Source organism: Grampus griseus, assembly GCF_964374135.1.
Source record: "Grampus griseus genome assembly, chromosome: 4".
NCBI lineage: Eukaryota > Metazoa > Chordata > Mammalia > Artiodactyla > Delphinidae > Grampus > Grampus griseus.
The window spans coordinates 110,609,307-110,624,524 of NC_138997.1; the positions used below are offsets into that span (position 1 = coordinate 110,609,307).

Sequence of the window (15,218 nt, forward strand, 5' to 3'; positions counted from 1 at the left end):
GCATACAGGATCTTTTGCTGCAGCGCGCGGGCTCTTTGTTGTGGTGCGTGGGCTTCTCTCTAGCTTGTGGCATGCGGGTTTTCTCTTCTGTAGTTGTGGCACGTGGGCTCTGTAGTTTGCGGCACGTGGGCTCTCTCGCTGAAGCACGCAGAGCTCAGTAGTTGTGGCGCGCGGGCTAGTTGCCCTGCGGCATGTGGGATTTTAGTTCCCTGACCAGGGATTGAACCCACATCCCCTGCATAGTAAAGCAGATTCTTTACACTGGACCACCAGGGAAGTCCTTATAATTATTTTCTGAAGAGGAAGAAAGATATTTACAACCTAATATCAATTTAAAAAAAATCAGCTTCGTTTCTTGGCCCTTCATTTCAAGTGTATTACTTATTATTCAGCTCGTGTGATATTTAATGGACATTTCAAGGAAAATTAATTGTCCCTACTTTACTTTTTATTGTATAGTTAATTAACTTTTAACTTATCATTTGAATTAAATTAAGTTGAATAAAGAGGTGCTACATTTACTTGGCTCAAAAGGAAGAACTATTTAAAAATAAGTAAGCAGTCCCACACTCATTCTGTGCCCAAACCCCTCCAACTCCTGCTCTCACCCCGACTGATATTAGTTCATTTTTATATACTTAGAGTTTCTTTGTGCCATTAAAAGTAAATGCAAATATATATTTTTATTTCCTACACAAACTAGCAAACTATAGTACATTCTGCAACTTGCTTTTAACATCCATGTTAGTACATAGAGAGCTTCCTCATTTCTTTTACAGCTGTATATTAGTCCACTGCATAGTTGTACAATAGTGTGTAATCAGCCTCCTATTTTTTTGGTAACAACTTTATTGAGATATAATTCACATACTATACACTCCACCCATTTAAAATGTACAACTCAATGGTTTTTGTATATTCGTAAGAGTTGTGAAACCCATCACCACAATCAGTTTTTAGAATATTGTCATCACCCCCAAAAGAAACTCTGTACCACTAGCAGTGACTCCACATTTCCCCCTAACCTCCCCAGTCCCAGACAACCACCAATCTACTTTCTGTCTCTACATATATGCTTATTCTGGACATGTGGCATAAATAGAATTATACAACATGTGGTTCTTTGTGAGTGTCTTCTTTCACTTAGCCTAATGTTTTCAAGTTCCATCCATGTTGCAGTGTGTTTCAGAACTTAATTCCTTTTATTGCCAAATAATATTACATTGTATGGATATGTCACATTTTATTTGTCCATTCATCAGTTGATGAACATTTAGGTTATTTCCACTTTTTGGCTATTATGAACAATGCTGCTATGAACATTCAAGTTCTTAGTGGATGTATGTTTCCATTTCTCTTGGGTATATACCTAGGAGTGGAATTGCTGGATCATATGGTAACTCTATGTTAACCTTTTGAATAAATGCCAGTCTGTTTTTCAAAGTGGCTGCACTATTTTACATTCTCAACAGCAATGATTGAGGGTTCCAATTTCCTCACATCTGTCTTTTTTATTATGGGTATCTTAGTGGGTATGAAGTGATATCTCATGTGGTTTTGATTTGCATTTCTCTTATCAGTCCCCTATTTTTAAACTTTTAAAGTTGAAGTGTAACTTAAAAGATTATATACAGTAAAATAAAAGAAGGAGCCTTAAAACACGCAGTCTTCAAAGGGACAAGGGGAAGGAGTAGCTATAGGAATGTGCAGAGAGAGCTAAGTGGAAAGGTTTACCTGACAGGATCTGTGACTATCAGTCAACACTACAGAAAGCAATAAATACTAAAGAAATTTATTGGGAAATAAATTTCCTTATCTCACTTTCCTCCCTTATTCTGATTTCCTGTGGGTGCTTCTCATTGCAAGAACCCATCTGGAAACCAGAGTGCAAGGAAGCTGTTGATACACTCTATACTGGTCAGCCTTCCAGAGCACAGAGCAGGATGGAAATGGAAAAAGAATAAATTTGAAAAGACAAACAAAAGATATTCAGCACACAAAGTGAATGCTGGTTAGAGTTCAGCAATACCACACTATGATTACTTTTTCTTTTATGTATAGCTTTTTTTGTTTTTCTTAAAGTTAATAATTGTGTTTGTCTTTTATCAGCTTAATTTTCATTTGCCTAACTTTATTTGCCAGTTTGACTGGATCACTTCTTAAGACATTCAGATGTGTGATATATTCTATTAATTGTGTCTTCTTGCAGAAATCTCTCAGAGAACTGGTTATCTTTTTTATCTCATAATTAACTGTAATCCTGGGATTACTTCATCATCATTCTGGGGAATCCCTTTACCTCTCTTCTGTGTGGGATCTCACATTTCCTTATCCCATGTTGACCTTCTTTCTTGCTTTCTGCCTTTATTTGAGGGAGTAAATTTTTGAGTAGTTTCTTAAGAAAGGAAAATTGGGAGGTTAATATTTTGACACCTCAAATATCAGAAAATGTATTTATACTATCATCATATTTAATTGATAGTGTGTCTGGGTGTAAAATTTTAAGTTGTTCTTCCTGAATTTGAAAGCATTCCATTGTTCCATTGTCTTTTAGCTTCCACTGTTTCTGTTGAGGACTCTGGGTGCATTTTGGTTCTTGATTCTTTGTATGCACTTTCCCCACCCTATCCCATTCTAAAAGTTTATGGAATTTTCTTATTGTCTTCATCAGTCTGAAATTTAATGATGATGAACCTTGGTGTGTCAGATGCTTTGTGGGATCCTTTCAACCTGAAAATTTATGTCTTCCGCTTCTAGAAACTTTGAACATTTCATTGATGATTTTTCTCTCTTCCCTTTCTCTTTTCTCTCTTTCTGAAATTCCTGGGTTGTTCCTCTAATCTTGTATCTTTTTCCACTTATTTTCTGTCTCTTTATTGCTTTGCTCTACTTCCTAAGAAAATTTCCTACTTAATCTTCAAACCCATCTTTTGATTTATTATTATTTCTGTTCCCATGACTGTAATTTTTGAAAGTTCTTTTTGGCTTTCTTAAGATGAAAACAGGTTGCTTTTATTTTTATAAGGTTCTTTCTTTCTTGTTATAGTTATAACTTAGATGTCTGATATACTTGATCATTCACCACTGATAAAGAGTTGAGGACGAATTGGCAGCATTCAGCACCTAGATAGGCATTGAAAACTCTAAGCATCCACTACTGTGTAGAGCAATTTGACTGCAATTTCATTTGGGAACTCCTGATGATAGCACCATTAGGTCTTTCCTCTTAGACTGGTCAGAGTCTCTGGAGATGTCCCTTCAAGTTTTCTGCCTAAAAGGTAATGATTGACTGCTAGGCCTGGTTGGCAGGGTCTCTGGGTCCAGTCTATATCCACTCACTTAACTACCCTCTTTCTAACATGGGTCCCCCACCATTATTTGTGCCTAGTGTCCCCAGTCTAGATACTCTCTGATTTACCATTTGCAGAAAAGAAAACTTCATCTTCTGCTAAGGTAGGGAAGAAGCAATCACCAAGATTCACTGAAATGGAGAAAGAATCTGGGGATACAACTGCTTCAAAACAATTCCAGTTGTCTATATCTGCATAACAAATTACACCAACCATGGTGGTACGAAACAACCAATAGTCATTTCTTACTATTGTTTCTCATAGTTCTGGGATCAGGTAATCATTCTCAGTGTCTCAGTCAGATAATAGCTGGGGCTGAAGTGGTCACAAAGACTTTCTCAGGCCTCTAAGATTGGTGGTGGGAAGACAACAGAAGACTCAAACAGCTGGGGACTGGAATAGCTGGGGCCCCACAGACACCCACCCATCCCACCACCACCCCCACCACTCCCCACTCCATCTTTCAACATGGTCTTCTGATATGGTGGACACAGTGCAACTGGACTTCTTCCATAGCAACTAAAGTCTCCCTAAGGTGAGTGTCCCAAGAGAAACCAGCAGAAACTGATTGATCTTTTTTAGCCTAATCTTGAAAGTCAAACAGCATCACTTCCTTTATTCTATTTATTTCAACATTCTATTCATTGAGGCAATCATAAATTCCCACCCAATTTTGAGGGAAGGGGACATTGACTCCACTCTTGATGGGAAACATATCAAAGAATTTGCTTATTTGTTTTAACCACCACAGGATCTTAACCAATGTTTCTTGTTTTAGCCTTTTTCTCCTTCCTACTGTACCACCCTACCACATTGGAGAGCACTATTGCCATCAATTACTGAGTCTTTCTTCCCAAAATTTTATTGCTATTGTAATTTTTTCTCTGCTGTTTCCTTTTATTTAAGCTTGAACTTAAAAAAATCCTTGTCATTTTTGTGGGATTTCTGGAGACAACAAATTAGATGGTTTTGATATAGGAGTTTTAATGTTGCCCTAATTTTTCACTGTGGAATATGGTATAATTTTTCACTGTTCATTTTTCACTGTTCAATTTTTCACAGATCTACTAAATTCAATACCTAATATGGTTAAGTATTTGTCTGGGAACGTTGTATTTCTACCTACAGTTACCACTGTTGGCTTCAAGCATCTCTGAAATTCAGAATCGAGTACTAGAAGAGGTTCAAAATCTGAATTTTGTGAAGGATAACAGTGCTACATTTATTGAGAGGAAACTTAGTTTTGAAAGGAAGAAGACTGTGCAAATTCTGGTGAGTTTGGTAGCATTCAGTAACAATGATGACTATCACTTTTTTGCCTTGATCAAATCATAATATATTATTTTCCATATCACTTATGTCATTCTAATATCCTATAGTTTACCTACTTATTATATGTAGAATTTCTTGTCTATTTCTAGCCTCTATACTATGAACTCCATAAGGTCATAGATTTTTTACCTGTTTTGTACATGATGTGTACAAAACAAGTGCCTAAATCGTGCCTGACACAAAGTAGGCACTCTATAAATATCTGTTGGATGAATGAACAGAATTTTATAGAGCAAAATCATTACAGTTCGAACCTTTCATTTTTCTCGATAAGGAATCCCAGTTTGCAGAGATGAAGTGGCTTTCTCAAAGTCACTTAGTGGCAGAGCTGGGACAGGGGCCAGGCCTCTTGACTCCTGCCTAATTTACTGATATTATTTCCTGGAAAAATACATGCACATGTACAATTTACTTAATTAAATATTATTTATCAAGTGCTTAATACACAAGTGATTGCCTACAGCATGGCAAAGAATTAAAAAATTGTTCAACATCAAAGAAGGATTAGAACCTCTGCCTTCGTATTCTCAGCTGAATTTTCTTTTTTCTCTACAACACTGCCCTCATGTGCTAACTAGAGAATCTTTCCCTGCATAACTCAGCTAAATACTTTCACATAATAACTTGATCTCTGCCTCAACATTGAAATAATCCTTAATCAATGTATGGCTTCAATAGTTAAAAAATCTCCAGAGAAGAAATATCTACCAATATTTATCTGTGCGGATTTTATTATACATCTATCTGAACCAAAAGCTCTCCTTACTTCTCCCAGCCGGAAGTGCCACGTCAGAATGACACTCACCGCTGCAAACTTCTATCCACGTACAGTACAGAGGAACTCTACCAAGCTAAGCGCAAGTGCAACGCTACACAAGAATATGACATCAATCTTCTGGAAGGGGAGTTGGTGGCTGTGATGGAACAGAAGGATCCGTTAGGGAGTACCAGCAGGTGGCTTGTTGACACAGGAAGTAAGTTTTTTTCATAAGAAGCAAAGAACTTCCACCTCTCTTCTAGTTGAGATTTTCCCAGGGGGCCTCTGTGTCCTTCTCTAAATGCAACTGTTTGGAAAGAGTTATAAATAACCATGTTTCTTCTATTTCCTATCCAGTTATAAAAGGATATGTGTATTGCTCCTTCTTAAAACCCTACAATCCAGCAAAAGTGCAGAAGGTGGACGCCGAGAACAGGTTCTGTGATGATGATTTTGATAACATCAGCCTCTTTGTGTCTTCACGACCAGCCAGTGACAGTGTCACAGGCACCCCAGAAGGTAGCATAAGTGATAGCAGCTCATCTCTTAGTGGAACGTGTGGGAAGTCTGAAACAAACGGTACTGATGTTGACAGTTTTCAAGAGGTAGATGAACAGGTAAGAATTTGAACCTGATGTAAAGACGCTTGGCTGATGGAATCATGAAAGATGTTCTATCTTACTGTGAGACTTGGTGGAAGTGTCAGCTTCTCTGCAGCACTTCTCTCTAGCACTTCCTCTCTGTGCACCTTTTTTGCAAGGAATTTAATTCTCTGAGCCTGTTTCCTCAAATGAAGAAAAGAGGACAATAATTCCTACTTTGCAGAGTTGATGTGTGGATATTAGAGATATTAGATATTAGAGATATTAGAGATAATTTTATATGTAAAGTACCCAGCACAGAGTAGGCACTGAATAAATAGTAGCTGTTACTACTTAGAGTGAAGTGAAGATCGTCTCTTTATACTTCCCCCGTGAGAGGAAAACAGCTCAATACTGAACAGATCACCGCCATCAGCAGCATGTGGAAAACTGACCGTAGTTCCTCTGAGAGCAGTATCTTCATTGCCCCATCTATGAATCAGTCATTTTTAATCTCTTGCATAATGACATATACTATTGACATATACTGAAACTTTTAAAAGCTACCTTTCTCTCACTTAACCAGTGCAAAAGCTATTGGCATAACCCTTTCCCAAAATGGTAAGTTAACTATAATATAGGGTTCCTTTTTGCTACCTCAGAAATGTTAATCCCCAAGTGGTGACGAACTAACTGGTTCCTTTTTTAAACTTGTTTTTTTTTCCTTAGTGGCCTTTTTTTAAAATCTGTATTGGGTCTTCGTTGCTGCCCGTGGGCTTTCTCTAGTTGTGGCGAGCAGGGGCTACTCTTCGTTGTGGTGCGCAGGCTTCTTATTGCGGGGGCTTGTTGCGGAGCACAGGCTCTAGGCACGCGGGCTTCAGTAGTTATGGCACATGGACTCAGTAGTTGTGGCTCACAGACTCTAGAGCACAGGCTCAGTAGTTGTGGTGCATGGGCTTGTGGGATCTTCCAGGGCTTGAACCCGTGTCCCCTGCATTGGTAGGCGGATTCTTAACCACTGAGCCACCAGGGAAGCCCCTAGTGGCTTTTTATTAATTAATTTTAACTTCTTTTTTAAAAATAAGGTTAATACATGTTCTTTGTGGAAAGTTAAAACAGTAGAAAGATATATGTAAATTAATAGTAAAGGTCTTTATTCTCTCCTCAGTCCTACTTTTCAGAGACAACATGCAGGTATATCTTTTCAGATATTATATTTACATGAGTGAATTTATACTTAGACGAGTGGGAACATATATGTGGTACATAATTTTTTTCAGTTAACAATATATCTTAGATAAAACAGTACCTAAATATCTACCTTCTTCCTTAAAAATTCTGCATAGTATTTCATTATCTGGATACATCATAATTTATGTAACTATTACCATAATAATAGACATTCAGAATATTTTGAGGTTTTTAAAATTTCAAACAATATTTCAGGCCAGATCCTTGTTCATCTATTTTTATACACTTATATATGAGTATATCTGTAGGGCAAGTTCCTGAAAATACTGGAGTGTCAAAGGATATGTAAAGTCTTGATATACATTGCCATACCGCTCTTCAAAACTATTTTTATTCAACTTCTTTCAACAATACATTGATTGCTGTCCAATTCATGACTGATACATTAAAAAAGTTTTATTAAGTTCTTATTTACATACCATACAATTTATGCAATTTAAGTATACAATGCACTGACTTTTAGTATATTAACAGGGTTTTGCAACCATTACCTGAATCCAACTTTAGAACATTTCCTTCACCCTAAAAGATCCTTTGAACCCATTTGCAGCTCCTCCTCTTTCTCACTTTTAGCCCCAAGAAATCTTTAATCACTTTTTTCCTCCATAGATTTGCCTTCTTTGTATTTTTTGTATTAATGGAATCATACAACATGTGGTATTTTACAGCCAACTTCCTTCACTTAGCATGTTTTTTGAGATTCATCCGTGTTGTAGTATGTATATGTATTTTGTTGCTTTTCATTGCCTAACGGTATTTTACTCTATGAATATAGCATATTTTGTTTATCCATTCACCAACTGATGGACATCTGGGGTAATTTCTATTATGCATAATGCTGCTATGAACATTTGTGTGTAAGTCTTTGTGTGAATTTCATTTTCTTGAGTAGATCCCTAGGAGTGGAATTGCTTATTGGTAAGATTAAGTTTTTAAAAAAACTGCTAAGTTGTTTTTCAAAGTGACTACCCCGTTGTATGTACCCAACAGCAATGTATGAGGATTGTGAATTGCAGTTTCTCCACATCCTTGCCTTATTGTCTGTCTTTTTTATCACAGCCATCTTAATGGAAGTGAAGTGGTGTCTCATTGTAGTTTTGATTTACATTTCCCTAATGACTAATGCTATTGAGTATTTTTCATGTTCTTATTGGCCATTCCTGCATCTCCTTTGGTGAAAGGTCTTTTCAAATATTTGCCCATTTAAAAAATTGGGCCATTTCCCTTCTTATTATACAGTTTTAAGAATTCTTTATATACTCTGCATAGAGTTCTTTATCAGATATATAATTTGCAAGTACTTTGTCCCAGTCACTACTGATTCTAAACTCATTTATACATTACTATGTGTTCTTACCACTTTTCTGTCTTGAAGTTTCAAAAACCCTGTTTTTCTATTACTCATTCACTCTCTTAGTTTATTCAGAGTTTCTATAAGACAATATAATGTTATAATACCAACTGATAAATGAATTTTTATCAGTGAAATCTATATACTTGATTAAATGTCCTGGCTAGCTTTTAATAACTTCTAGGTTACTAAGATAACTTTCTAAGTTATCTTAATAACCTAGGACAGACACTGGAGGACCAAATTTGTGAAGATGACCTAAAGCTGGCTTGATGTTGAGTTCTAGTTTTTACTTGGCTTTACAGGGACTTTTGGATTAAGCACCTCACTTAGGCTCTTTCAGCATGAACTGTATAGTCTAAAATTGCATCTAGTGCCTACTAGCTGCTACTGCAGAGTAATTGTCTTTGAGTAAACCTATTATGTATCATGAGAATTAGATCCATTAGAAGTTTCCATTGCTGAGAGGAAAAGTAATGAGATAATTTTCTTTTGCCCAAAACAGAAAGTATATTAATGATATCTCTCCATAAAGTGCTACTTGTTTTCTTTCTCCTCTGAGTTTCGAACCAATTCAAAACAGACCCTGGTGTCAGGGATATAAATCTAAACATTATTACAAATATAGCTGGATTAGAAAATGCAGCTTGGATCTGCGGCCACATAGAATCCCCTATACCTTTGCTTTGAGTTGAAATAACGCAAACCAAATTGCAGGTCTCTTCTGATCAAATAATAATGGCATGATCTGTATTAGTTTTCTATGCTGCATAACAAATTGTCACAAACTAAGTAGCTTAAAACAACATAAATTTATTATCTCACCGTTTCCATGGTCAGAAGTACAGGCAACAGCTTAGCTGGGTGCTCTGCTTGGAATCTCAGAGAACTGAAATCTAGACGTTTGCTTGGCTGTGCCTCTTTCTGAAAACCAGGGCTGTCTTCCAAGCTCATGGTTGTTGGCAAAACTTAGTTCCTTGTTCCAGTAGGAACAAGGTCTCCATTTTCTTGCTGGCTATCAACCAAGGACCACTGTCAACACTCAGAGGCTGTGCTCAGATCCTTGCCACGTGGCTGTCCCTATAGGCAGTTCACGACATGGCTGTTGGCTTGCTCAAGGCCAGCAGGAGAGCATCTCTCTGATTTCAAATCTTTCCCTTCAGAGGTGACTGGACTCTCTTTTAAAGGACTCACCTGATTATGTCAGGCCCACTCAGGATAGTGTTCATCTAACTCAAAGTCAACTTATTAGGGACCTTATTAGGCACCATTGTAAGATCCCTTTACCTTTACCATGAAATGTAACCTAATCACAAGAGTGAAATCCCATCATATTCACAGAGGGGATTATACAGAACAAGTTCAGCAGGAGGTGGTAATCTTGGGGTTCTCCTTAGAATTCTGCCTACCACAGTATGTAAGATGCCTTGTTTGGCAAGCAGGATGTTGGACTAATGTGATAATCTTTGGTACTTCTTGAAGAGGACCAAGTTTAATAATGGCTAAAACCAAGTTTTAGAGGGAAGTAATGGCTGAGAATCAGTGCTCTTTTCTTTTTTCACATAAATAATACTGAGAACATAATTTTTGACATCAAAAAAGTTGTTTTGCACTAATTCTAGATTCATTGTCCGGTCCCTCCTCTATACATTTTTCAGCTGCTTATGATGATAATGCTATATATCTAGTGTGTCATTATTTTTAAAGTGCTTCAAAAGTCAGCAGGCTGTAACATATTTAAGTAGTCATTAAATGATGCTTTAGAGAGCTATTTATTGACATGAAAAGATTTTAAAATATATTTTGAAGTGAAAAAGCAGGTTGCAAAAATTATGTGTACAATAATTACATGTTTATTACCACTTTAGGTAGGTAGGTAGATAGAAAGAAAAGTGGAAGAAGAAAAGGAAGAAAGGATAAAAGAAAAACAAGGTATTAATAAAAATTAGTAAATTTCTTTGTGTTTACCTTTATTTAAAATTGTTTTTTACAAAAATTACTTGTGTAATAACAATTCATAATTGTTAACTAAAGAACAAGAAAGCTTGCTCCTGGTGGGTAAGAGAGAAGAATGAGCATTTTTCATGCCATATAACTATCTTGGCTTCCTGAGCTAATATAATACTGTAAATGCTGGTTTTGTAGCTTTTTAGTTTTGGAAAGAAAGATTAAAATACATTATGATTTTTGTTGTTGCTAACTGGAGAACTGGGATGAAATCAATAAAATGAAATTCAGTGAAGAGAGGTAATGTGGCTCACTAAGGGAGAATAATTAAATGCACAAATATAGCATATGGAAATGCTGAACTGGCAATGGTACCACAAGGAAAGAGCTGGTGGTTATGAACAGTAGGTAATAAATTGGGTATGAGTCAATAATACAGTAATACAGAGTGTTATTTAAAAAGAGTAAATGCTGTGGAGAACTAGGTTGTAGTCATAAAATATTGTCCATAAAATGTGTCAGAGCTTTACAGATTGCAAAGAAGCAACTAATAAAATATATTTTCATAAATGCCAAGGTTTGGAAAAAAAGGATTAGATGATTATGTCTTAAATTTACAAAATTTTAATGTGTCTGGACCAAAACATAATAACACTGAAAGTCCAACAGCCTAGAACAATTGAAATATTTTTTTTAAAAAAAGAGAAAACCTTTAGCTCTTAAATCCATAACAGATTGAAAACTTCTAACCTGTAGTCAAACGTGATCGACTACCATCTCTTTAAAAGCAGACTTACTTCCATTTTGAGTATCTATCTTAAGTGGAAGCACAAACATATATAAAAACCGAAAAATCCTCATCCTAAATTAATTTTGGACTATGACCATCTAAAATATTGAAAGTATATATTATAATTTTGTAATTTAAGTTTACAATTTTATGAGAATCTATATTGAGTGTTTAAAATATAAGCTTTGCCATAATTTCATACCAAATAGATGTAGGTGGAAGATTTTATATTGCCCTTGAGAGTATATATGCCAAATTGAAAGACCACCACAAATATTTAGGAATCATATATTAGCAGGTAATTTGACCTGCTAAAAAATCTATAGCTGCACTGATAAAGTATATACATTATGTATAAAAATTGCAAAAGATGGCTAGCAACTGCTAATGTGGGCTCTTAAGATTATTTCAGAAGCTGTGTTATGATACATGATATTCCTGAAAGCTCTTGCAAACCAAATCCTCCACTCTGTTCTTGTGAATATATTCAATGTCTTCACTTTCTAAACAACAAAACATATTAGAGATTCCAGTCCCTTTCCACAAGAATACACTCTGCACATCCTTGCTAGAACAAGAGTTTGGTTCCTAAAGTACTATGAGAAATGGACCAAGCACAGGATTTGGAGTTAGAAGATATGGTCCTAGCAGTACCAACTAGCTCTATGATTATGAGCTTGTTACTTCTTTAAGTCACAGCTCACAGGGTTGTTGAGGATAAAGCACATTTGACATGTAAACTGTTATGAGAGTTATAAAAGGTGGTCATTATTGCTACCACTCCATTGCTCAAGAATTTATGGCATCTCCCTTTTTGTTTTCTCTTTACTTTTTAAAATTACAAAATAACCCATGTCCACCAATCTGTCTTGTATGTATCTTGTATGACACAAGATGATCTCTTGAATGTTCTTGTATGATATCCAAGCCCTTCAGCCTTACTTTCAAATCAAATCAACATATATTTGAATTCCTACTGTATACCAGATGTGGTCAATGGAAGTTGAAATGTGGTTCCTCTCTCTGAGGTGGAGCTCATGCTAGAGCTGATGAGATGATATATAAGTCAGTGGTATCAGAATACCATCAAAAGCTAAATAGTTCAAGATCTAAAGAATAGCTTACACTGTACCTATACAGTTGACCCTTGAACAACTCGGGGGTGAGGTGTGCTGACCCCCTGGGCAGCTGAAAATCTACAAAAAATTTTGACTCCTCCAAAACCTAACTACTAATAGCCTACTGTTGACCAGAAGCCTTACTGATAATATAAATTCTTGATTAACATATATATTGTATGTTTATGTATTATATATACATACAAGAAAGTAAGCTAGAAAAAAAGATTAAGAAAATCATAAGGAAAAGGATACATTTACAGTACTGTACTGTATTTATAGATACTCTAAGTTTATGTCATCTGTTTACAAAATGAATCATTTAATACCCACTTCAATATTGTATTATATGACACAAGACACTGTAGATGTTAAATGTATTGCTAACACTAGACATCAGAAATGAAAAAATAATATGAAAAAGCAATTCATATTTATTTACAGGTATAATGATTCATGCATTGAAAACAAAGCAGCAGCAATAGGATTGCTTTATGGTAGCCTAGTGTAATCAATATGATTGCTTCATGGTAGGCTAGTCTATACACTAATGACTGAATCATTATCAAATTTTTATGGCATACAGTATTATAGCCATATTCCTAGTACAATATTGGAAACATTGTTTACTTTAAAAAAAAACACTTACCTGTGATGATAGGCTGATACGCAGTCTCTCCAATTATGAGGAAGAGGCATACTGAACAGTAATATAATTCTTTGAAAGCAAAGTTATAAAACAGTAAGAAAACGAACACATTTTTTTATGTTAAATATCACTCATCTTATGCCTATGCAAGTAAGGGTAGACTAGTTACTATATATATTTTAAGCACTCATGACATACCTTACTTTTTCTTAATTTTTTTGATATTTCTAAACTATGTGGTTCATCTGTGAGTTTTTTCAAATAGTTGCAAATCTCTCCAAATTTTTCCAATAATTTACTGAAAAAAATCTGCTTATAAGTGGACCCGCTCAGTTGGGTGTTGTCCAGGGGTCAACTGTAGTCCCCCCTCCACATTACCCAGTCTCTTTCCTGCTCAATGGAGTCACCTTATTTCTCATAATTTCCTTTTTATATTGACCTTCAATTTTGAGAAAGTTAATCTGCTTGCCTTTCCCATATACTGTTTCCATGTATTCATCTCTGTACCTTTGAATAAGTCATATCCACCCCTTTATCAACTTCGTCACCTGTAAAAGGTTACTTCTTCCAAAACACAGCTCACAATTAGCTGATATATATATATCACCTGCATTTGTAGGGCGTTTTTTGTTTTGTTTTTTTGTTTTTGCATGTGCTCCTTTTTATTGGCATTTGTTTTGCCTAGCTGGGTTATAAGTTCTCTGATAACATAATATCTGGTTATTAATAGATACTTAATAACGTCTAATTAAATAAATGAATGAATAAATGTTGTTAGTTGATTGCTAAATTTTATACCATAACCGAACATTTTTATTAACAGTCTTATGATTTTAGTGGAGGAGGGACTAGTCACTTATTTAGAGGCTTCCTATGCATCTAATAATTATGAAGTACTCTTTTGAGGTTAAAGAAAAATTCTTTTGACTGAAATATATTTTATTAGTCTCTCTAGGTCACTCAAATAATTTAAAATTATAAATTTAATACATTGTCATTATAAAAGTTTATAAAATGAGTTAACAAATAAAAATGAAAATCACCTCTAATTCTACTACTCAAAGAAAACCATCTAACAATATTAGACACATATTGCACATCTGATTCTGTATCTTTTGGGTGGGGGCGCTGAGCACTTTATCATAAGAATTTTCCTGTGTTATTAGTCTCAGCAAACACTATTTTTATGACTACAAATTTCCTTAATGTAAGTATCTAGAATTTAATTTTTGCTGAACCTTTAGTGTTATTCCAACTTCCCTCCCACTTTTCACCTTATAAGTAAGTCGGTATTGCAGTAACATTATTATGCAATAGTCTGTGCCAATGTTTCTATTTCATAGAAGAGACTCTTAGAGCTAGTTCTGAATCAAAAAGAGTTAACATTTAAAAAATCTAATAGAAAGTGCCAAATTGCCTTCAAGAATGGACTGTTTAGACTCCTCCCAACAGAACAATAAGAATGGAAATTTCACTCTATTTTCATCTTGGGCCATACTTTAGCAAAATAAATCCAACAAAGGAGTTGGGGAGTGACTTTGGAAAAATAAGAAAACTTCAGCATTTCTTCTAAAAGCTTGGAAGTCTTTATTATGTTTGTCTAAATTTTTAGGCTCTGCTTCTAATAATGTCATTTGCTTCTGTGTCTAGATTTTCTATGCAGTTCATGCCTTTCAGGCACGGAGTGACCATGAACTCAGCCTTCAGGAATACCAAAGAGTTCATATACTTAGATTTTGTGACCTAAGTGGCAACAAAGAGTGGTGGTTAGCTGAAGTTCAAGGGCAGAAGGGCTATGTTCCAGCTAACTACCTTGGGAAGATGACTTATGCTTAAGAAAATAAGCCTTTGACTTTTATCTTCTGGCAAGTTGTTGACTGACTACCTCATAAAACCGACATTACAAAATGTTGACCTAGAAATCAAGAAACCTCCAAACTACATGAACTGATACCATACCAGGTTTTAAGGAAGACTGTACTTCCAAACAAGATTATTTCAAAATGTATTATGAAGAATACATGTTGAAGGAAACACTAAACAAACAAATAGCAAAACAGTCAAAGCTCCAACTATCAACTACTTAAAAGTG

The 15,218-nt window shown here is 35.4% G+C and overlaps 1 protein-coding gene across 1 annotated transcript in view; it reads left to right on the forward strand.

The window, feature by feature from the left end:
* ARHGEF38 (Rho guanine nucleotide exchange factor 38) overlaps positions 1–14,962 on the forward strand; it is a gene marked incomplete at its 3' end in the record, with an annotated part of 153,093 nt that extends 138,131 nt beyond the window's left edge. The window contains exons 11-14 of the mRNA XM_082653586.1: positions 4,479–4,622; positions 5,458–5,656; positions 5,797–6,056; positions 14,777–14,962. Coding sequence (XP_082509712.1) covers positions 4,479–4,622; positions 5,458–5,656; positions 5,797–6,056; positions 14,777–14,962 — 789 coding nt within the window. The remainder of the gene's footprint in view (positions 1–4,478; positions 4,623–5,457; positions 5,657–5,796; positions 6,057–14,776) is intronic.
* Between the last annotated feature and the right edge of the window lie 256 nt (positions 14,963–15,218).